Source organism: Theobroma cacao, chromosome 6 (genome assembly GCF_053813885.1).
Source record: "Theobroma cacao isolate CCN51 chromosome 6, ASM5381388v1, whole genome shotgun sequence".
Taxonomy (NCBI): Eukaryota; Viridiplantae; Streptophyta; class Magnoliopsida; order Malvales; family Malvaceae; genus Theobroma; species Theobroma cacao.
This window is the reverse complement of record NC_142644.1, coordinates 26,013,170-26,034,884: the sequence shown is the minus strand read 5'-3', so window position 1 is coordinate 26,034,884 and position 21,715 is coordinate 26,013,170. Positions and strand designations below refer to the sequence as shown.

The window sequence follows — 21,715 nt, the reverse complement described above, 5'->3', positions numbered from 1 at the left end:
AGTGTAAATTTCTTTCTATTGATTGAAAAAAAAATGACTCTGTCGATCTCATATGTATTATCCCATTTTGACTTTGTATAAAATTTAAAAAAATTTATGTTAACTCTTGATTTTAATTAATTGTAAAGTTACCCTGAGTTTGAAAAAAAGAATAAGAAAATGAGTAATTATAATTGAGAGTAATAAAGAAAGTAAAAATGATTATTTTTGTGTATTTATGAAGTGGAAGAAGAATACAGATAAAAACAAAGGAAATTCAAATAATGAAGCCGCTAAAAGAAAAGGACAAGATTGTAACTTGGAAAGAGAAAAAAAGAAGCCCAGTTTTGTAAATAGACAATAGTAGCGAAGAGTCATCCGTGTTTCAAAAATCGTAGTTAAAAGCACAAAATACACGGGAACAACAAAAAGCTTGTCCGAAGAAAAACATGATCTCTCTCTTTCTTTTAGACATTGTCTCTCTCTACTGTATCTTTTGGACAGAGAGAGAGTAATGTAGAGAGAGAAAGCAAGGTCACCACCCTTAGAAAAAGAAAGAAAAGATTGCCATTTGAGAGATGAGTAAAGCAAAAACCATCTTGTCATTCTTAGGGTTTTCTTCAAACTTAAAAAAATAAAAACCAAAAAAATAAAAAAAATACAAACCCCATAAAGTTAAACTCTTTAACCTCCTCAAATGCAGGTACCCATTTGAGAGTTGATTCTCAGGATCCGATTCCCTACCCCAAGATCTCACCATTTTTTTTTCTTCTATAAGGTAACTCTTCGATTCTTAAACGATCCAACACTCACATTTTTACTTCAAATAAAGTTCAGTTCTTTTCTTTCTTTGAGGATTTTAGCACGCACTTTGTTTGCATTTAATGTTTTGTGTAAGTGGGTGGTTTTTACTATCTTGTTTTCTCTGTGCCTGCATTTTGAATTTCTTTATCTTGGATTTTGTGCAAATGGTTGGGGTTTATTTTAGTACTCGAACTTGTGCCTTTTGGGTGGAATCAGATCTGGGTTGTGTCTGATTTATATCTATGAAGAATGGATTTCTATTCTGGTGCCAAGCGTTTAGATTTCTAGGTGCATTTTTGTTTTTCTTGAATTTTTAGATTGAGATCCATTGTTTATTTCTGTTAAGTGTTTGGGTTTAAAATTAGTAGTAGTTGTTTCTATTTTTTTTTGGAAGTTTTGGGATTTCTAATTATCTTTACTCAAACTTTGTTCTTACTGTAATGCATTTTTTTACTTGGAATGTGAATTACTAAGGTATTGCTTTCCTTGTTTGATTTGCACATGTAGGGTTTAATAAGTTATAATTTTAATTGTAGATGAGATTATTAGATAATATAATCTTTTTCTGGATTTTTTTTGTAGGATTTGTTTTTGATTACATGGTTTTTTTTTTTTTTTTTATGTTTTCTACTCCAGAATCTGCATTGTTGCTTTGAGGTCTTATTATCATTTGAAGTTATGCTGATTATGAGACCAGACAGTGGCGCCTTGTTGTGCTAAGAAGTATATTTGTGTATGTAAAGGGTCAGACTAGGGAATTTTGTAAATATCATAGAGAGAAGATGAAATCAGACACGCTCCTTGATTATGCCGTGTTCCAATTGTCACCAAAGCGCTCAAGGTGAGAATGTCATTATATGGCTTTTGTATTGTTCCTTATTTTCTTTCTGTTGATAATCATTGCCATTTTTACCCTATGGGCAGATGTGAATTGTTTGTTTCGAGCAATGGGAACACGGAAAAGCTTGCTTCTGGGTTAGTAAAGCCATTTGTTACTCATTTGAAGGTGGCCGAAGAACAGGTTGCACTGTCAATTCAATCAATTAAGCTTGAAATTGAAAAGCGAAAAAATGCAGAGACATGGTTTACAAAAGGAACACTTGAGAGGTAGACATTCAACATCTGTGCAATTTCTTTCTGTTGCATGCGGGATTTTGGCTTCATATTTTGATATGAGTGGAACTTGTTTCCAGGTTTGTGCGGTTTGTTAGTACACCAGAGGTTTTGGAATTGGTGAACACATTTGATGCAGAGATGTCTCAGTTGGAAGCAGCTCAAAGAATATATTCTCAGGTATGAATGGTCTTCATCTGTTGGGAAAGCTTTGCTTTGTTAATTTGATGCAGTTTTACTTTACAAATTTACTGAATCTGGGAACTCTTATGTTTCAGGGGGTGGGAGATCAGCCTTCTGGCGCATTAGGTGTGTTTGTTTCTATCATGAATGGTTTTTTTTCCCGGATTTCGTTGTTCGCTTTTTCTCCAATTCAGAATCTATTTTGTTGGTATTTGTGAATCCCTTCTTTGTTACAAATCCAGCATGGATGGTTAGATTCCAGAAACATGCAACTTCAACATCTTTGTTTTGTCATTAACCTTGATGGAGGCAGTGAAGTGTCTTTTATCACGTGGGTTTATGTTTGCCTATCACTAGTTTTAGTATTTGTGTTGGCTGACATGTTGCCACTTGTTATTTCTGTTATTTATTGAAGATATCAATGTATTTGTTATTTAGATCCTGGTAGATATTTTCAAGTTATTATATGATATTGTGAAGTGAAGAGTTCTTCTTATCATGGAAAGTGATTGTATCATGAACTAGTGTAAAGTGTAGCAATCACAAAATGCATTAATTATGATGGTAAAGAAAAATTCTATGTTTATATATGTAAATAATGTTTATTATATTTATTTGTGTCATAATTACTAATGCATTTAAGTGGCTTAGGAATCTCCTTAGGAAGAAAATTATATGGCTGCTTACTTAAAATTAGAATACATTTATGGTTTTGTTGAAGATGTGAGTATGACTTTTCTAAGGCATGTATTTATGGGAATGTGCATCAAAACATTAATGATTTAAAAGTGAGATTAGCTACAGCCTAGATATGAATATGTTATAAAGGTTGTTGGACCATGAGGCAGCATGAAATGAGATGTGGTCATTCTTCTGCATAGATTTTGTCGTAAGTTTCTCTTACCTGATCAATACCTCATATCCTTGTTGAAAAAATGATTGTTGTGTTTGAGTCCCATATTTTTGAAAAAATTACGAAAAAGAAGAAGGAAAAATGCAACATGAAAACTTGTTTTATTAGCTTTACCATTCTCTATTTCCCAATGTTGACATGTACACAAGGATAGATATTCAGGAATGTATTTATGTTTGGTGTAATTTTAAATGAAACGATTGACTAATCATGTTTGATGTTTGATGTGATTGGCTGCTACCTTCAAATTGAGGAACTAAAATATAGAAAAAAGAATAATAAATGAGAAACAGGATTTTCTCAAAAAAAAAAAAAAAAAGAAAGAAGAAAGGGGATTATGGAAAAAAGCAAAGCTTTCATGATGTTTTCTTTCTCCCTGTGACTATCCAGGGGAAAAATGGCTAGATTTCTTATTTGTTGGGTTCTTCATTTTGCCACCATCTAGCATCTTATTTGTTGTTGGAGGCCATGTCAAGGTTCTGCTTAACCTTTAGCGGGATGTAGCTGACGGTAGTCTGTTTTTCAGTTTGTGATAAGAGTAACAATCAATGGGTCTTAATATTTGTATGTATAGTTATTTATTCGGTGAGAACTGTTTGGTATGAAGCTTGAAAATAATGGCAAAAGCAACTGAGTTATATAGGAGTCCTTGTAACTAAGATTAAGTTGTAGGTGAAAGGTTTTCTTTAGGGAGGGATGTCTCTTGAATTTAAAGACCATGGCTATGCTACGTAAAAGTTCCATTGGTTCTCCCCCTTATGTTAATTTTAGCTGATTTGATGGCCCACAATAGGTTTTTTTAGAGCTTGGCCTATAGCAATTGGGTTTGCAACTTTCCATCCAGTTCCCTTGGTGTGCAAATTCCCTGTAGTTTTTGAGTATTTTACAGCAATCTATAGGTAGTCTTGAACAGTATAAGTGCCAGCACTCATATCTGTAGTTTAATTTCCCCTTTTGCTGAAGGTTCTAGATCAATAGGTCTAGCCTAGAAGAATCCTAAAAAGAAAATGACATAAAATAAGAGGTCCTCTCAGGCCCTCTTTGAATGGCTTGTTTAGAAGGGAAGGATTGCTGCTCTTAACAAAGAAAAAGCTCATGGTCAAGCTGGATCAATGCTATCAAATCAGCTGCTTGAGAATTCCCTCCTGGTGGTTCAGTCAGTTAAGAAGAAAAGAATCAGTAGCTAGAGGAAGACAGAAGCAAAGGAAGGGGAAACTATTCTTGTTTGAGTGGGATCAGTCTTATTTGTAATTCCACTTATTTTATGATCATATCTCTTTCAACTCAAGTAATTTCTTTGAAAGAAGAGACAAGCAGTTATGCCTTTTTCTAATCCCGGATAAGCAACTAAAGCCTTTCAATAGTGTAGCAGATCTTGCTAAAACCTCGCTACTCTGACTTCAGTGTGAAGTAATGTGGACCGTTTCTCGGCATTAGAATAGTGAGGTAATTAGGTGACTTTGTGTATGCAATTGGATCCAGCTATTTTGTTGTGTAGGTAATATCTATAGCAATTTTGGTTTAAGGAACATATAGGGAGTTTTAGCAGTTGGATTGCAAGTTCTTCAAACTTTCTGCCAATGTCTTCAACTTTTTTGTTTTAAAAGCTTTAGAAAGTTAGTTAAGGGGTTGTGCTTTGTTTTCTTTAGTGATTGATGGATAGGCTTCTCTTTTCTTCTAATTTTCTTCTTTTAGAAATGACATGCTTGGACAGAATTGATTTGATGTAAGTTATATTTTTTTGGTGCTTTAGGAGCCTCCTAGTGTTGTTTGTTCCTAGGTCAGTGTAGTGCCTGCTTTATTAAGTTTACAAGTCTTTTTGGTTTTATCTCATGTTTCTGCATTCAGTTTATGTCGTGGCTTGAGATGATGCTTTACACTCCACCTTGATTTAAAATTATTATGAATGGTTATGCTTCTTCTTATTAATCAGACACTTGATCTTGTCTTTGCCCTTCCTTTTGTATGCTTAAGTCTGCCTATAGAAAGTAATTGTATTAGCCCTTCCATTTTTGATACAACTATTAATCATCATTCATTTAGAGCTTGGTTTAGGGTGGGAAGTATTTAGGTAACATCTCAAGTCAATGATCTTGTGAGATGGGTTTGTATCCCCGTTTGAAGTCATTGTTGAAAACTGACAGAGTGTTTGGATAATTTGTGCTAGGTGGGGATGGTGCAGGAATGACGGCAGCTGCTGATGCAACAAAGTAACTCCGTTTCTTTTTTTAGCTTTAACATATCTGCTAATTTATAATATTTTTGGTGGAATTGTGATTAAACTTGTAGTTGATTGTGGCGTCACTTACTGCTGCACGTACATGTTTGAAACTGTTAAGTGGATTTTCTGTTGAAACTTTATACCTGCTAGACATTTTCCAGGCTTTTAGTGAAGTTAATGATCAGATTCAGACAGAAGCCCTCCGGTCAATGCATGATGACATGGCTCAGGAATGCAAGGCTGACCTGCCTTTTCTAGTAGTAGGAAGTCTGGAGTTGTCCAAGTTGAATTTATATATGACTATATAGAAACTATTGAAATTATTATGCTTCACTCATTAGATGTGAGCTAGTTGTAAAGCTTTGCCTAGGAAATGTTGATTATAGCTTATGCAGAATGTGGACAGTTTATCTATATGTGTGAGTTATTGCATCTATCAATTGTGAAAATGGACAGAAAGTTGCTCTGAGTGTCTTAAAGTTTTCATGCTAAAGCAGCTGTTAGTGCTAAATTGGATCTTCCGTTGCTTCATCAGTTATGCTTTCTAACTGATTTGATGTTTGTCCAATTTATACAGGAAGGAGCTTTTAAGGGCCATTGATGTACGTCTTATTACAGTTCAGCAAGACTTGGCAACAGCTTTTGCTCGTGCATCTGCTGCTGGTTTCAACTCTGACACTGTATCTGAACTCCAACAATTTGCAGATCGGTTTGGTGCTCATCGCTTGCAGTAAGTACTCTTGAAATATTTTTCAATGAGATAATATATTTCCCTCTGTGTGTTTGCTTCGAATCTGGTTTTCTGCATGGGTGCCTACAGTTACATGGGTCTTGGTTAGTGTGAGATACTAGTCTCTGTGCATTTGTATGTCTCTTATGGTCAAGGCCACCTTTTGCAGTGATTTTGTATGTGAGATAGAAAGTTGTTTCTTGATTTTGGTTAGGCCTGGTATGAAAACAGTATGAGATGGGACAATGTTTCTTTACGTTTTCCCTCAGCTTTTTTGAGTGGCTACAATTTATCTTCAGGCTTTTGGTAAGTAAGAAGGCAAAGTAGATGGAAAATTGTCTCATCTAATGGCTAGCCCGAAATATAAGAAAGGATAGCCATTAGATAAAACAATTGTCCTTCTACCTCTCTCTTCCTTTCCTACCAAACATGTTCTAAAAGAATTTGCTGATATTCATCCATTTCCAATTAAGTGTAGAAATTGGACAAGCCATGAGACCTCCCTCTGAGTACTGAAAAGGAGGGAAAAACAGCAATTCAGTGCAGAATTAAATGTTGGTTCAAGTTTTCCTTCTTTTAAAGCATTTCACCTCTCAGTCTAAGTTGATGTGTGTTTAGCAACAACCATGTGTGACATGGTAGATTCAATCTATAAGTTTTTTCTTATGTTTGGATTTTGGAGAGTCCAAAGGAGTTGTATTTATGTCAGTTTGAGGTGTTCAATAAAATTTTTTTTTTTGATCAGAGGTTTTTAATAAATATTTGACCATGTAGGAAGGATAATAGAAGAGTTGGAATAGACAGAGGCCTTTATAAATGCTTTTTGTTTCCTTGTTAAGTATATAGATATTTCAAAATCATAAAAATAACTGATGTTTCCTTTTTCCTTTTTCTATTTCATTATGGTTTTGATGGTTTTGGAAAGGGCTCTATGTCAAACCAAAATTTGTCATGGCAACATGGTTTTACTGTACTTGTTGTGGGGTTACCACAGATCAGGCTTGTCAAGCTGTTTTGAGTAGTAATCATTATGAGTGGGTTAGAGGTCTAAAGCTTGCCTGGAATGGTACCGAGGTAAAGCATCATCTAACTACTAAGCTATTTGGAAAATGAAATCTTACCATGCGCTTAGTTGCAGGCAACCTTGAGGGAATTTAGATGTCTTGAATTGACATCCCCTATGTATTTTTTTTTGTTTAATTTTTATCAACTGATCTGATAGCCTGTTATCCCATGTAGGGTTAATTTAGAGATGATTGTCTTCCATTTGTTGGGCATGGAAGGTCCAAATAGCCATGTTATTACTTACAGGTCCCAATGATTTCAGCTGTTGAGGGTTAGAAAAATCCCCGAAATTTTATTTCTTCCTATTTGTTTTCTTTTGAATATCTGGGTTTGGGAGCATTGGGTTCCCCTGCAAAGTGGATTATTTTGTAAGCAACCAGGAGGTAATGGACGAAAAGGTTCAAATTGCTAATGGGTATCAGTAAGTACACCTGAGAAACCCCCTCATAATTGTGGACAGTGCTGTCATGTTAGGCCCCTCAAGGCATCAAGGGCTGGTCAAGTTTGCCTGGATATACATGCTGCCAGATATTTCTCTGTACCCTTTTGCAATTAAGTTTGTCATATTGTCCTCATCGTTAAGGACAAAGTGGGTATCATAAATTTGTGAGAGATGTGGCCTAATTCCCTCCACTTTGGAATCTGGCTTGCTAATTTAAATTAAAAAATTCCAGATGATGTTAGATGATAACTTTTTTGACCTTCTTTCTTTTACTTTTCTTTTAGTCTTTTTTTATAATAAGAAAATGTCAGTAATCATTATTCTCATGTAATTTTTTATTACTTTTGCAGTGAGGCTTGCACCAAATTCATATCTTTATGCCAGAGAAGACCAGAACTGATTAGCCCTTGGAAACCAGGAGTGGATGACCAAGTAGTCAGAGCCTCATGGGGATCTGACATGTCAATCGATGACCCAAATGAAGACCAAATTGGGTCCCATGTTAATAGTAGGTCCCACCAACCACCCCAAAATAAACACCAAGAACAACAACTACAACCAAACGCTACACAGACCCAGCACCACATAGACCAATCAAAGCCAGCCATATCTCAACAACCAAAGCCCTCAATTACTACACAACAACGTTCTCAAAATGAAAACAAGGAAGAAGAGAAGAAAGACGAGGGGGTGACTGAGTCATCACCTAGTCAGGTCAGTCAACCTGCTAGGCGGCTTAGTGTGCAGGATAGAATCAATCTCTTTGAGAACAAACAGAAGGAGAGCTCAAGCTCTGGAGGCAAACCTATTGCTGTTGGCAAATCTGTGGAACTGAGAAGACTTTCATCTGAGGTATCATCTGCACCTGCAGTTGTTGAAAAGGCTGTTTTAAGAAGATGGAGCGGTGCAAGTGACATGAGCATCGACTTGGGTAATGACAAGAAGGATGGTAGTACAGATAGCCCTTTGTGCACACCCTCCTCATCTTCTGCGTCTCAGGGTAAAAGCAATGTGTTTCAAGGTTTATCTGAGGATAAGGAGCAGAAAGATGAAAAGGGTTTGAGTGACAAGGTAAGTTCAGTTAAAGTTGAACCTAAGAGTGGTTCTGGTAGAGATGCTGATTCTGGGTTGAAAGATCACGGAGAAGTGCAAGTACAGGTTGGTAATTCTTTGGGAAAAGAAGAGGATGTAGGGTTGAAAGGGCGCATGAATTTGAAGGATCAATTGGGATCACAGTACAACCAATATCATCAGTCTTTTACGAGTAAGTCAGAACAGCTTGAGTTGGGTGATCAAGTGGTTTCTCAGGAGAAGGTTAAGGGTTCCTTAACAGGAGAGAGGGGAGGTTCAGAGGTGCAGTCTCGAGTTTTTCCTGATAAGGCTGTGATTGTTGGGGTTAAAAACCAACCCACTTCTCAGGCGCAGGTAGGAGTTGCAGATACAGTGGGGGATGCCATGTCTGAGGGTGAATTAAAAAATAGAGTGGAGGCGCAAGGCGAAGACCAATCAACAATGCATTTGCGTCTTAGGGCTCAAGGTCACTCCCGAACGTTATCAGGGCAGTTTGAAGGTAGTATTGGACTCAAAACTAAGGAGGCTCAGTATATAGGCACTGAAGGTGATCAGCTCACTCCTCAGCCACGGTGGAGAGCTTTTACTGGGGAAGTTGAGGAATTGGGAAAGAAAGACGTAGCATCATCTGAGAAGCAAATAAGCAAAGTTGAGGATTCTGGAGCCCAGAAAATGAAGTTCAAGAAACAGCTTCCAGTAGGTCCTGAACAGAGCAAGAAGTCACTGGGTAGGAGGGATGACAGTGGTTCTCTTTATGTAAATAATAAGTCTGTTCTTGGTAAAAAGGTTCCTGAAAGTGAAGAGAGTTTCAGTGCCCCAAAAATGCAAGAGCCAACTCAAAGGATAAGGCAGACAAGGGGAAACCAGGAGCTGAACGATGAGTTAAAAATGAAGGCAAATGAACTTGAAAAGCTTTTTGCAGAGCACAAACTTCGGGTTCCTGGTGATCAATTCAGTTCTGTAAGGAGAAGCAAGCCTGCTGATGTGCTGATTGAACAGGAAGCAAGCTCACAATACAAGAAACCAGTGGCAGTAGATGTGTCTCCTGCACAGATGCCAGACAAAAACTCAGTGTCTGAACCAATGGGGAGTTTGAGTAATATGGCTAAATTTTGTACGCCTTTGACAAAGATGGTAGAGAGTCAGGAATGTGCTGATACTTTGACGCAGAATTTATCTGGTATTAGTTTTTCAGATGATTCTAGAGGAAGGTTTTATGAGAGGTACATGCAAAAGAGAGATGCAAAGCTGAGGGAAGAATGGGGTTCTAAAAGGGCTGAGAAGGAAGCCAAATTGAAGGCTATGCAGGATATCCTTGAGCGAAGTAGAGCTGAGATGAAGGCCAAATTTTCTGGTTCTGCTGATAGACAGGATTCAGTGTCTAGTGCTCGTCGGCGAGCAGAGAAAGTGAGGTCATTCAATTTTCAGTCGCAGGTATCTCCTATTGCAGTTATGTTTTCAGGAAATAAATGCTAAAATTCCATAGCTGGTAGAATTGGATCTTCATTTTTAAGTTTTGGGAATCTCAAAAACTTCTGATTGAATTATTTATTACTAATTTTGATAAGGTTATGCATTTGGCAGCATCCGATAAGTTCAATTCAGAGTGAAGAAGATGAAGATCTTTCTGAATTTTCAGATCAGAAGTACTATGGACAGGATAGATCATTTAATGAGGTATCTTTACCGGATGGTTCTTCTAGGAGCTCCAACACTAAGAAGCTTTTGCCAAATAGAAATGTGTCTTTATCCACTCCTCGCACCATGGCAGCAGCAGTTCCGCGCTCAGCAGCCAAAGTTGCGAATGCCAGTTCTGGAAGGCGGAGAGCGCAATCTGAAAATCCTCTTGTGCAGTCGGTTCCCAACTTCTCTGATCTTAGAAAAGAAAATACAAAGCCCTCTTCTGGAGCTGCCAAGATGACTAGTCGTTCCCAGGTGAGAAACTATGCTCGGACCAAGAGTACCAACGAAGAGATTGCTCTTGGCAAGGATGATCAGCCTCGACGGTCTCAGTCCCTTAGGAAAAGCTCTGCTGGTCCTGTAGAATTTTCAGATTTGTCTGCCTTGAACTCTGATGGCATTGTTTTGGCACCTTTGAAATTTGATAAAGAGCAGATGGAGCAGAGCTTCAGTGACAAATTTTTGCAGAATGTGGAAACAAAGACTTTCCTCAGGAAAGGTAATGGCATAGGTCCTGGTGCTGGAGTAAATATTGCGAAGTTTAAAGCATCAGAGGCATCTGTGACTCCAAAAGAGGAAGGGGAGTCTGATGAGCTAGCATTTGAAGCAGATGATTCCATGGATATGGCCAAAGAAGATGAAGAGGACGAGCTTGAATCTATGGTGGTTGAAGACTCTGCTGACATGGAAAATGGAAGATCAAGACTGAGCCAGGAATCTGACAAGTTGGATAATTCTGGATCAGAGAATGGTGATTGCTTGAGGTCTCTTTCTCAGGTTGACCCTGCATCGGTTGCTGAGCTGCCTGCTGCAGTGCCCACTACATTCCATACTGCAGTATCCCTGCAGGATTCACCAGAAGAAAGTCCTGTATCATGGAATTCTCGCTTGCATCATCCATTTTCTTATCCCCATGAGACTTCAGATATTGATGCTTCCATGGATTCCCCCATTGGGAGCCCTGCATCTTGGAATTCTCACTCACTTGCTCAAACAGAGGTGGATGCTGCTCGAATGAGGAAGAAATGGGGAAGTGCTCAGAAACCTTTTCTTGTTGCTAATGCAACCCATAATCAGTCACGTAGGGATGTGACAAAAGGGTTCAAAAGGTTGTTGAAATTTGGAAGGAAAAGCCGTGGGACAGACAGTTTAGTTGACTGGATCTCTGCTACAACTTCTGAAGGAGATGATGACACAGAGGATGGCAGAGATCCTGCCAATCGATCTTCAGAAGACTTGAGGAAGTCAAGGATGGGATTTTCCCAAGGCCACCCTTCTGATGATGGCTTCAATGAAAGCGAGTTGTTCAATGATCAGAGTAAGTCCTCTTTTCTCCTGATATGTTATCATCTTGATCTTACTTGCTTAGGATATACTTTGATTATTTCATTTTTTCCTTGTCTGTTAATTATTTTGAATATTCATTGATTGCATAATTGTTCTAATAAGAAAATTACTCCAGACTTTCTACATTCATAGAATATCTTCCCTTTTTTGCAAAGCTATCGTGCTTTTATGGTCTCTTCAACTGTGGAAAAGTGTTTTGTTGATGAACTGTTTTACCTTATGAGGTATAGAAGTTAACTTTTTTTTTTAACATGAATTGGATTTAAAAAAAAAAACAGTTTGACTTGTGTAGTTCAGTCCTTCTGGGGTTCATTCTCCCGTAATTGATTGAGGAGACAGATAAACCCATTTGGTTAAAGGAGAAACCCTTGCATAGTTTATCTCATTGTAGTTATTAAAGAAACCTTAATGCCTATTGGCTGATTGCTATCTTATGTCAGTCAAGAAGGTTGTGTTTATAAGGAGCAAGTTACTAGGACATGAGTAGGAAAGGATAGTTGACAAGTGAGCTTACTTTAAGGAAACAAACTTAAGTTTGCAGTTTTCAAGATTTATGATACATACACATAATTTTTAAATTTGTTTTTGGCTTGCTATTTGAACTTGATGATGCATGTATTTATTCTTTGTTGCAATTTCTCCATCCCCATTTCTTTGGTTGTATATGTGAACCTAATTTAAAGTTGAGTCATTATTGGTCCCTTGCAGTTCAATCTTTACATAGTTCTATTCCAGCACCACCAGCAAATTTTAAACTAAGGGAAGATCATATGTCAGGAAGCTCCATAAAAGGTGATTTGCTATTAATGTTAATGTAGTTATCTGATGCTTCTCTTTCTTGCAAGTAATTTATGAAGCCATTATATTGAAAAAATGGTATCCTCTCATAGATTGTTGCTAAGATCCTATCCCCTTTCACAACCAAGTCTAGCTTTATTTGATTCCAGAGGACTTCCATTTGAAAGCAATAAATTGCACCTTGGCCCAAAATAGCGTACTACATGAAAATTACCTATGTGTAATCCAAGTCTTTTCACTGACTTTTTCAGCAACCTTTAGGTTTTATGTATATTCTGGCCGTGGACAATCTTAACTGCAAGCTCATATGAATCTAATGGTATTGATAATTATTTCATAACTTTACCATTGAACTAAACCTCTACTAACATATTCACGAATTTGTTATATAGATTCAGAAGAATCTTTTAGTTTGTTCTTGTGTTGAATTCATAGTCTTTATTTGTCATGGTACTTAAACTGGAATAATTGTGCAGCACCACGATCATTCTTTTCACTCTCATCATTTCGAAGCAAGGGTAGTGACTCCAAGCCTAGATAAATTTCGTCTGAGGAAAGTCCAGGACAAGCTCTTGGAATCATCTTAAACAGTAGGGTGTAAAGGAATATATATAAGATACCAATGCTTGAGGTAGGCACGATACAATGAACGGTATAAAATCTACAATGGGATCTGTAAATCTTCATGGAGTCATGAGGCCTTCCTCATGATCTAGTCAGTAATTTTCTTTAGTTGTGTCAAGATATGTTGTATATTGTATTGAACAAGAAATTGCCTATTGGCATAATGTCATTGTGATTTTGGTAGTCCAGAGGCATTCTTTTACTCCTTTTAATTTGCTCTTGCCTTTTGATGTATACTAAAGGTTGAACTCTTTGTTAAAATCAGAGTTATGGACAATGCGGAGTAACAGCTATGTAAAAGAAAACTACTTTATCTTAGTAGCAATCTATATTGTCCCCTTTTTTCTGGGGTGAAATTCCCATATCCCTTGTGCTTCTCTTATCTGTATTTTCATAGACAAGGATCCTTTTGGTCTTTGTTTATGGATACTAAGGATGTATCAGGTTCTCATGTACAACCATTTTCCATTTTGTGTTTTAGAATGTATGTGTCATTATATTATCTGAGCAGGGTTCATGTGACGTACATCAATCCGACATTGGTGGGCACTTGTCTCTCGATGAAAGTGCAGTTGCCTTTGTTACCTCCATTTTTGAGACTCGTAGAATTTTTCTTCTGTGGGAAAGAACTTGTGTTCAACAGTTACCTTTCTAACTGCTTTATCGAGTTAGTGTATCCTCCCTCTTATCGTCTTCACCATTTTATGATTTTGTAACCATTCAACAGGCAGGACAGCGGAACAGACTCGAACATGTCAAGGCAATAAGAAAGAAACTTCCAATGGTAAGGACGATGAACATCTTTTACAATAATAATGCAGGATACAATCCCGCATCAGAAAAAGTGAAACAAAAATCCTATGCCTGAAATGGCACATTCAAAAAAATAAAAAAACTGAAGAAAATCTTTTGATCAATTATGTTTATTCAAAAAAAATTAAATTTTGTTTAAATAATTATATTTATTTCAAAAAGTTATGTTTGTGAAAAAAAAACATCTTTTTTTTTATAAATAAGATTATATGATTTTTTAAAATTGTAAAAAAAATTAATGATTTTTTCCTGAAATATTTCTCAAAGTATTTTTATACTGTTTTATTGCAAAAAAGCTCTATAAGAATGTGATAATCTTATGACATGTTAATGAATGTTTAATAAATTGATTTCATTAATGTAAGACTCAATTAATTATTGAATTTTATTATATTTTTGAAAGTTATGATCGTAATTTTTTTACATCATCAATAATGAAAATTAATTATATTTTTTTAAAAAATAATATTGATACGTGTCTTGAAATCTTTCCCTGTGTTTTATCAAAGAATTTGTAGGAACCTTTCCTCCTTCAGCGTGGCCTTCGTCACTCTGCAAAATTTAATAGAAAAAGCCGGACATGTGCTTGAAGTGCATGTACCTCTCAGAATTTCAGATTATTAATATAGTAGTCTGGTCAACAAAACCATCTGGTCTTTATTGAATTTGATTTAGTCCATGACAAATGGAGAAGCCTCGTTCCTGAGGGTGAAATTGGACACCGTATCAGATAGGCAGAGACCTGTTCAGTGTTTACTATATTTTTCATTCGCATCTTCTCCCACGGCATTAAAATTTAGAATGACCCTCCACTTGTCCAAGCAAACTCCCACTAAAGTCATTGTCCAGAAAATGATTTCTGACATGAAAAAATGTCTTCAAAATGCCCAAGTTTGAAATTAATGATTAATTGTTAGATTGGAATTGAATGGCACCTTTCTATTGTCAAAGTTTGAAACAGGGTTAAGAAAACCAAAACCCATAGCCTTTAATTTTTTTAATGAATACAACCTTAATTTGTATTGCATGCCGGCCTCGCCTGGCCTGGCAGGGGTAGATCAGGAGCCACTATGAGAGGAGAATCTTTTGTATATTTTTCATATTTATAGCTTTTCTGATAGATAGATGTTATTAATGCAATTCAATTGCATTCATTATTTTTAGATATATGTTGCGATTCTTAAAAGACAAAATCTGCCAACGATGATTTGTGTGAACTTTGAACACTTAACCGGCCGGGGTCGGCTGCCTCTTGTCATTGTGGCTGTTCTCAAGTAAGCTACGCTCTTCTATACGTCTTGAGTGATATATGCAAGGAGTTTAACAAAGGAAACCCTTAAAAGAACCCCACTTAGTCAACTTTGAATCGGAGCAACTACTTGATCATGATAAAGAGACAAGCGGAATATGCAAAGTTCGTTGACTCCTAGGACACACCACTCTCTTTGGACAGCTCCTTCTCAAGATGAACTTTGTTTCGTTTCATGTTGTCTGTACTATTCTACCCCTCGTTCTTTCTTTCAATTCCTTTTCCTATCACACTTTCATTTTACATTTTCCAATAGTCCATCAGATCCTTATCTTCGATCTCTCCCATGGCTGATTCCTCCTTCGAAATCGACTTCTCCTCCTCCCTAAACTACCACCAATGCCATAACACGCCTGCTTCACGCTATGCCTCAAGTTCTTTCTCGCCACTCCACTCTTCACGAATCTCCCGCACCACTCCACGGAGGCTCCAGCACCGCACTCCTGCTACGCCTTTTGCCACGGACGATGACATGTCATGGCAAAGTGACGTTTCATGGCAGTTTGAGCCTTCAGGTTGGCGTGACAGCCGTAATTTGGGGGCAGCCCTTAGTCCTTGGGCTGCCTCCAGCACCTCATCATCAAACAGTCAGGCATTTCGACGACGTTCAGCTAGTGAATATTATCTTTCCCGCACCTCTGGAGGGTTTAGAAGCTTTGCAAATTCGTACTATGAGTTTTCTGGTCACAGAGCTGTGCCCTCCGGGAGGCTTGAGCTTCAAAGCTATGTTGCTAGAGATAATGACAGTTCATCACATCTCCATTTGGGAGATCATAGTAAGTCCCACCACAAGCTTTCAAGGCTGGCTACTATTAAAGAAGGGAGTAGTAGAAATGGTGCTAGTCCTTTGGCTAACGAGAATGAGCTTAGCACCATTGATTATGACACTCTCGAAGATGTTGAGAGACAAATACGCCAATTAGAGATTGATCCTAATAGTCATACAAACGTTGGTTCACATTGGTTTACAGTTTCACAGGCTTATGTGGATGATGAGGATGATGTTTCTCTTGGAGGGCATCATTATGGTCATGGACTATCACATCAGGGTAGTGATGGCCATGGTGGGAGGCACAAGGTGGACAATGATCTTGATCTAGCAATGCAGTATGAGCTTCATGGTCATGGGCAACCAACTAGTCATCATGATGGTGGTGGTCATCGGTATGATGACCTTGGCCTGTCACTGGATTTCAATGAAGATGATAATGCAGAGCATGGTTATGGTCATGGCTTATCACATCATGGTGTTAATAGTGGCCTTGGCGGGCATCATCAAATAAGGCACAAGTTGGAAGGGCTTGATCATAAGTTGCATCAAGTGCATCATGGTCACGACACTTGGCAATCAGCAAGCCATCAGTACGGTGATGATCATGAGTATGATGACTTTGTTCCGGCACCAGATATCAACGAAGATGACAATGATGAGGAGGAAGAGGATGCAGAACCACCAAGGCCAGTTGGTTTGTTAAAATTGTTCAAGTATTCAACAAAATGGGATATAGTACTTGTGATTTTGGGTTGTTTAGGAGCCCTAATAAACGGGGGTTCACTTCCTTGGTATTCTTACTTTTTTGGTGATTTTGTTAATAAGATTGCTACAGAATCATCAAAAGGTAACAAAATCCAGATGATGAAGGATGTAGAGAAGGTAAGAATTCAAACAAGAATTCTTATATTATTTGTATGCAATTTTCCTCATTCACTTTCTCATGATAGTATTGTTGATCAACAATTGTTAAAAACTGATCTGTAACAATCAAGTATGATCAAAGATATAATTAATATAGAAACTATTACGTTTTGTTCCTTCTAATTTTTTCAGATATGTATACTTATGTCTGGCTTGGCTACAATAGTGGTGGTTGGAGCATACTTAGGTAATGGCAACATAAACCGTTACAACTTCTCTTCTTTGTATCTGCATAATCATTAGAAATGATCTTTCATCAATAAATGACAGAAATTACTTGCTGGAGGCTAGTTGGAGAACGATCAGCTCAACGAATTAGAACCAAGTACTTGAGAGCAGTTTTGAGACAGGACATCAGCTTTTTTGACACAGAAGTCAGCACGGGTGACATTATGCATGGTATTTCAACTGAAGTTGCTCAAATCCAAGAAGTGATGGGAGATAAGGTTAAGGCCTGATTTAATTTGCATCCCAATTGCTCTTTGGATTCTGCCTTTTTTCCACAAGTGTGTTTCATTTGTCTGTAGACTCGAAAAATTCTGACTTTACCTTACACTGGTAACTAGCACTGACAATGTGTTCAATACTTGAATTATAATTTGCAGATGGCACATTTCATTCACCATGTATTCACCTTCATATGCGGATATACAGTTGGGTTTTTGCGGTCATGGAAAGTGTCGTTAGTAGTTTTTTCTGTTACCCCACTAACGATGTTCTGTGGTATTGCTTATAAGGCTGTTTATGGTGGTCTCACGGCCAAGGAAGAGGTAAGAAATATTACAGTTACTGGAAATGTTTACAGTGTCAGCATGTTAATCTTGCTGTTGTAGTAAACATTTTAAGGGTTCATATTTTTAAATTACAGGCTTGTTATAGGAAAGCTGGTACCATTGCAGAGCAAGCAATAAGTTCAATTAGAACTGTATTTTCTTTTGTTGCTGAGGATAATTTGGCTGCAAGATATGCTGAATTACTGGCAAAGTCAGTTCCTCTTGGGGCAAAGATTGGGTTTGCTAAGGGTGCAGGAATGGGGGTCATTTATTTGGTCACATATTCAACATGGGCATTGGCTTTTTGGTATGGTTCAATCTTGGTTGCTAGAAAAGAGATCTCTGGCGGTGCAGCAGTTGCTTGCTTCTTTGGTGTCAATGTGGGGGGAAGGTAATGAGCTCGTCTTCTCTCTCCACTGAGCACAAGTACACCTGCAAATGTTAGTGCACATTGTTAAAAAAAAAAAATCTCCTTAAACATACTTAAAACAAATTGAACAAGATGAATATTTGCTTGCGAAGTATTCTAGTTCCAACATGTTTCCCTTTGAGTATTTCATCCTCTCTAAACACGAGAATTAACAGAAGATTTGTCCTGATCTTTTTCAGGGGCTTGGCATTATCACTTACATATTTTGCTCAATTTGCTCAAGGCACTGTAGCAGCAGGTCGAATATTTGATATTATGGACAGGGTTCCGGAGATAGATCCTTATGACCCTGAAGGAAGGACATTGTCAAGTGTTCGAGGAAGGATAGAGTTTAAAGGTGTCAATTTTGCTTATCCATCTCGTCCTGATACTACAGTTCTCAGTTCTCTCAATCTAGTTATTCGATCATTAAAGACTCTTGCATTGGTTGGAGCCAGTGGAGGAGGCAAGTCCACCATCTTTGCTCTCATTGAGAGGTTCTATGATCCTGACAAGGGTAGGCTCATTAATTATCTCATTCTAATTGTTTAATTGAGCTTAACTATGTGAGCTTGGTATAACCATTGTCTATTTAGTTCCTAACCTGGCTGGGTCTTTTAACTGGTAGGAGTCATCACCTTGGATGGTCATGATTTAAGGACGCTACAAGTGAAGTGGCTAAGAAGACAGATTGGTATGGTTGGGCAGGAGCCAGTTCTCTTTGCCACCACAATATTGGAAAATGTAATGATGGGCAAGGAGAATGCCACCAAGAAAGAAGCTGTTGCTGCTTGTGTTGCTGCCAATGCCCATAGCTTCATCTATGACCTTCCACTAGGATACGATACTCAGGTCAAAAACCAAAACCTCAACATCCATATTAACGAACTTTTTTATGCACACTCAACAGAGATATAAAAAAGAATATTTACTAACATGATTTTCACACAAGTTATGTTCTGAGTGTCGACCTGATAATGACTTGCAGGTTGGAGCAAAGGGAACTCAGTTATCAGGTGGTCAAAAACAGCGAATTGCTCTAGCTCGTGCCTTGATTAAAGATCCTAGAATCCTACTCTTAGATGAGCCTACTAGTGCCCTAGATCCCGAATCTGAGGCAGTTGTTCAACAAGCCATTGACAAGATTTCTACGGGCAGGACAACAATTGTCATTGCTCATAGGCTAGCAACAGTAAGAAATGCCAACACAATTGTTGTTCTTGATCAAGGCTCAGTTGTTGAGACTGGTAATCACCGTCAGCTAATGGAAAGATCAGGGGCCTATTATAAACTTGTCAAGCTTGCTTCTGAGGCACTTTCAAACCCAACACTAAATGAGAAAAATACTCAAAAGAGCATTGAGTTTTCCACATATGATAAATCAGCCTATGAAGGATCAAGATCACCTTGTGCGTACGAAATTTCGAGTTCAAAGTACATAAAGTCCATCCAAGAAGCTAACCAAGTAGAAGAGGAAATACAACAAAGGCTAAAGCCTGGAGAATTTCAAATCTCAAAGATTTGGACTCTACAAAGACCAGAGGTCGTCACACTTTTACTAGGTTTCCTGTTGGGTCTCCATGCAGGCGCTATTCTCTCCATATTTCCTTTACTTTTAGGCCTAGCTCTTCAAGCTTACTTTGATGACAGCACATCAAAATTGAAGAGAGAAGTTGCGAAACTCTCCTTAGCTCTCGTTGGCCTAGGCTTTGGGTGTATAATTGCCATGACTGGACAACAAGGTTTCTGTGGTTGGGCTGGAACAAAGCTCACAATAAGGGTGAGAGACCTCTTGTTTCGCTCGATACTAAAACAAGAACCTGGTTGGTTTGATTTTGAAGACAATTCTACAGGAATCCTAGTTTCAAGACTTTCTGTTGATTGTCTCAGCTTTCGAGCAGTTCTCGGGGATCGTTACTCAGTCTTGTTGATGGGTGTCAGTTCAGCTGCTGTGGGACTTGGCGTCTCATTTTACTTCGGCTGGAGATTAACCCTTTTGGCTGCTGCTCTTACTCCTTTCACCCTTGGTGCAAGCTACTTGAATTTGATTATAAATATCGGACCAAGGTTAGATAACAGCTCTTATGCTAAAGCTAGCAACATTGCTTCTGGTGCAGTTTCAAATATAAGGACAGTGACAACATTTTCTGCTCAAGAAGAGATAGTTAAATCTTTTGATAAAGCTTTATCGGAGCCTAGGAAACAATCAGTGAAGAGGTCACAAATTCTAGGCCTAACACTTGGTTTATCTCAAGGTGCAATGTACGGTGCTTATACCTTGACGCTTTGGTTTGGTGCCTACCTTGTAAAACAAGGCAAGACAGATTTTGGTGATGTATATATAATCTTTCTCATTCTTGTGCTAAGCTCATTTTCAGTTGGACAACTAGCTGGGCTTGCACCTGATACTACAATGGCTCCGACAACAATTCCTGCTGTTTTTGACATCATTAATCGTAGGCCACTGATTGGTAACTTTCGAGACAAAGGTAGAAAAATTGAACGCTCCAAGCCATTGGATATCGAATTGAAAATGGTGACATTTGCTTATCCATCTAGGCCTGAAGTGATTGTGTTAAAGGACTTTTGTTTAAAGGTCAAGGATGGTAGCATGGTGGCATTGGTAGGTCCAAGTGGGTCAGGGAAATCAACAGTGATATGGTTGGTACAAAGATTTTATGATCCAAATGAAGGGAAGGTAATGATGGGGGGCATAGATTTGGTGGAGATCAATTTGAAATGGCTAAGGAAACAAATAGCTTTGGTGGGTCAGGAGCCTGCTCTCTTTGCTGGTAGCATAAGGGAGAACATTGCTTTTGGGAACCAAAATGCCACATGGGGAGAGATTGAAGACGCTGCAAAGGAAGCTTACATCCACAAATTTATTAGTGGTCTCCCTCAAGGCTATGAAACTCAGGTACTTAGTCCCAGTTTACCCATTTAGTCGTATTCCAAGTTAGGATTTGTTTATACCTACGTTAGAATTACTTATTCTTTAACACAGAAATTGGATAAATGAATACATCAACACTAGACTTGCAAATTATTTTCCTTTTCTTGCTATAGGTTGGGGAGAGTGGCGTCCAACTTTCTGGCGGTCAAAAACAAAGGATTGCAATAGCAAGGGCCATACTGAAGAAATCAAGGGTGCTGCTGCTAGATGAAGCAAGTAGCGCTCTGGACTTGGAATCAGAGAAGCATGTCCAAGATGCACTAAGGAGGGTTTCCAAGCAGGCCACAACAATTATAATAGCCCACAGGCTTTCTACTATTAGGGAAGCCAATATGATAGCTGTTGTCAAAGATGGTGCGGTTGTGGAGTATGGTAGCCATGATGCACTTTTGGCATCCCATCTTGATGGTGTCTATGCTGGCTTGGTCCGGGCTGAAAGAGAAGCCAATGCCTTTTCTTGAGCTTTTTGATGGATATGGATATGTGATGCTACTTTAGAATTTAGCCCATTAACCGTCTATCTAAGAGCAAATCTTGGTGTAGGATGGTCATTTCTGTTATACACATCGACAATTAGATTTTAAAGGAAAAACCCTTACTGATTTGATTAGCGTATCCATCAGTAACTTAATTTGCGAGTAATTAGTGATTTGGTTTGTGGATTAAAAAGAGAAAAAGGAGAAAGAATGCGTCACTTATACACTTCTCATTAGCTTAAATGGCATTAAAGGCTCAAAGATTACAATAACGACATGGATTATATTTAGAATTTGGTTAAATGGTCCCCTCCAT

At 38.0% G+C, this 21,715-nt stretch overlaps 2 protein-coding genes across 3 annotated transcripts; both read left to right on the top strand.

The window, feature by feature from the left end:
- The first annotated feature begins 393 nt into the window (after positions 1-393).
- Positions 394-13,295, top strand: LOC18596277 (uncharacterized). 2 transcript variants are annotated; one of them, XM_007024654.3, is made up of 11 exons: positions 394-757; positions 1,527-1,624; positions 1,708-1,890; positions 1,977-2,076; positions 2,175-2,205; positions 5,160-5,202; positions 5,791-5,943; positions 7,801-9,955; positions 10,106-11,519; positions 12,257-12,340; positions 12,823-13,295. In XM_007024654.3, exons 2-11 carry the CDS (start codon positions 1,566-1,568, stop codon positions 12,885-12,887), a joined length of 4,287 nt encoding a protein of 1,428 aa, XP_007024716.3. In that variant the 5' UTR covers positions 394-757; positions 1,527-1,565; the 3' UTR covers positions 12,888-13,295. The 2 variants fall into 2 exon arrangements, with proteins under 2 accessions (XP_007024716.3, XP_007024715.3); XM_007024653.3 differs by having other exon boundaries at positions 1,420-1,624.
- Positions 13,296-14,748: 1,453 nt separating this feature from the next.
- LOC18596276 (ABC transporter B family member 19-like) lies at positions 14,749-21,538 on the top strand. The gene is made up of 9 exons (XM_018123037.2): positions 14,749-16,746; positions 16,921-16,975; positions 17,059-17,234; positions 17,394-17,558; positions 17,657-17,952; positions 18,171-18,487; positions 18,599-18,822; positions 18,959-20,887; positions 21,037-21,538. The coding sequence occupies exons 1-9, from the start codon at positions 15,379-15,381 to the stop codon at positions 21,382-21,384; spliced, it is 4,878 nt and encodes a 1,625-aa protein (XP_017978526.2). The 5' UTR covers positions 14,749-15,378; the 3' UTR covers positions 21,385-21,538.
- The last annotated feature ends 177 nt before the right edge of the window (positions 21,539-21,715 follow it).

Coding starts and splice junctions, on each gene's coding strand:
- LOC18596277 (XM_007024654.3), top strand. CDS start 1,566: ATGAAATCAGACACGCTCCTTGATTATGCCGTGTTCCAATTGTCACCA. Junction 2,077..2,174: donor CTCAAAGAATATATTCTCAG/GTATGAATGGTC, acceptor CTTATGTTTCAG/GGGGTGGGAGATCAGCCTTC. Junction 5,203..5,790: donor GCAGCTGCTGATGCAACAAA/GTAACTCCGTTT, acceptor CAATTTATACAG/GAAGGAGCTTTTAAGGGCCA.
- LOC18596276 (XM_018123037.2), top strand. CDS start 15,379: ATGGCTGATTCCTCCTTCGAAATCGACTTCTCCTCCTCCCTAAACTAC. Junction 16,747..16,920: donor TGATGAAGGATGTAGAGAAG/GTAAGAATTCAA, acceptor TAATTTTTTCAG/ATATGTATACTTATGTCTGG. Junction 17,953..18,170: donor GGTGTCAATGTGGGGGGAAG/GTAATGAGCTCG, acceptor GATCTTTTTCAG/GGGCTTGGCATTATCACTTA.